Genomic DNA, 1,278 nt, shown 5'->3' on the forward strand with positions numbered 1-1,278 from the left:
ACACCCTTGATTGAGACAGTGACCACTGCAGTCACGACTACGGCAACACCTTCGCCTCCTACAACTGTGGTAACAACTATAGAAGAAACAGCTGTTACTACAACACCGCGGATTGAGACAGTTACAACTGCAGTCACGACTACACCCACTTCGTCGCTTTCTACAACTGTGGAAACAACTGTGGAAGAAACAGCAGTTACTACAACACCCTGGACTACGACAGTTACCACTACAGTCACGACTACGGCCACACCGACGCCTCCTACAACTGTGGAAACAACTGTGGAAGAAGCAGCTGTTACTACAACACCCTGGACTACGACAGTTACCACTGCATTCACGACTACGGCCACACCGTCGCCTCCCACGACAGTGGAAACAACTGTGGAAGAAACTGCTCTGACTACAACACCCTTGATTGAGACAGTATCCACTGCAGTGACGACTACACCCACTCCGTCGCCTTCTACAACTGTGGAAACAACTGTGGAAGAAACAGCAGTTACTACAACACCCTGGACTACGACAGTTACCACTACAGTCACGACTACGGCCACACCGACGCCTCCTACGACAGTGGAAACAACTGTCGAAGAAACTGCTTTGACTACAACGCCCTTGATTGAGACAGTAACCACTGCAGTCACGACTACACCCACTTCGTCGCCTTCTACAACTGTGGAAACAACTGTGGAAGAAACAGCAGTTACTACAACACCCTGGACTACGACAGTTACCACTACAGTCACGACTACGGCCACACCGTCACCCCCTACAACTGTGGAAACAACTGTGGAAGAAACAGCTGTTACTACAACACCCCGGATTGAGACGGTTACCACTGCAGTCATGACTACGGCCACACCGTCGCCTCCCACGATAGTGGAAGCGACTGTGGCAGAAACTGCTGTTACTACAACACTGTTGGTTGAGACAGTAACCACTGCAGTCACGACTACGGCCACACCGACTCCTCCTACAACTGCGGAAACAACTCTGGAAGAGACTGCTGTTACTTCAACACTGTTGGTTGAGACAGTAACCACTGCAGTCACGACTACGGCCACAGCGACTCCTCCTACAACTGTGGAAACAACTGTGGAAGAAACAGCTGTTACTACAACACCCCGGATTGAGACGGTTACCACTGCAGTCACGACTACGGCCACACCGTCGCCTCCCACGACAGTGGAAGCGACTGTGGCAGAAACTGCTGTTACTACAACACCCTGGGTTGAGACAGTATCCACTGAAGTGACGACTACGGCCACACCGACG

General features: G+C 51.3%; 1 protein-coding gene across 1 annotated transcript; it reads left to right on the forward strand.

The window, feature by feature from the left end:
* Positions 1–9: 9 nt before the first annotated feature.
* LOC122577386 (mucin-5AC-like) lies at positions 10–1,242 on the forward strand (the record flags this gene model as incomplete). The annotated part of the gene is made up of 1 exon (XM_043748673.1): positions 10–1,242. A coding segment is annotated over one exon (1,233 nt), but the record flags the coding sequence as incomplete, so codon positions are not given.
* Between the last annotated feature and the right edge of the window lie 36 nt (positions 1,243–1,278).

The sequence above is a fragment of the Bombus pyrosoma genome, unplaced genomic scaffold, assembly GCF_014825855.1.
Source record: "Bombus pyrosoma isolate SC7728 unplaced genomic scaffold, ASM1482585v1 HiC_scaffold_2023, whole genome shotgun sequence".
Lineage (NCBI taxonomy): Eukaryota > Metazoa > Arthropoda > Insecta > Hymenoptera > Apidae > Bombus > Bombus pyrosoma.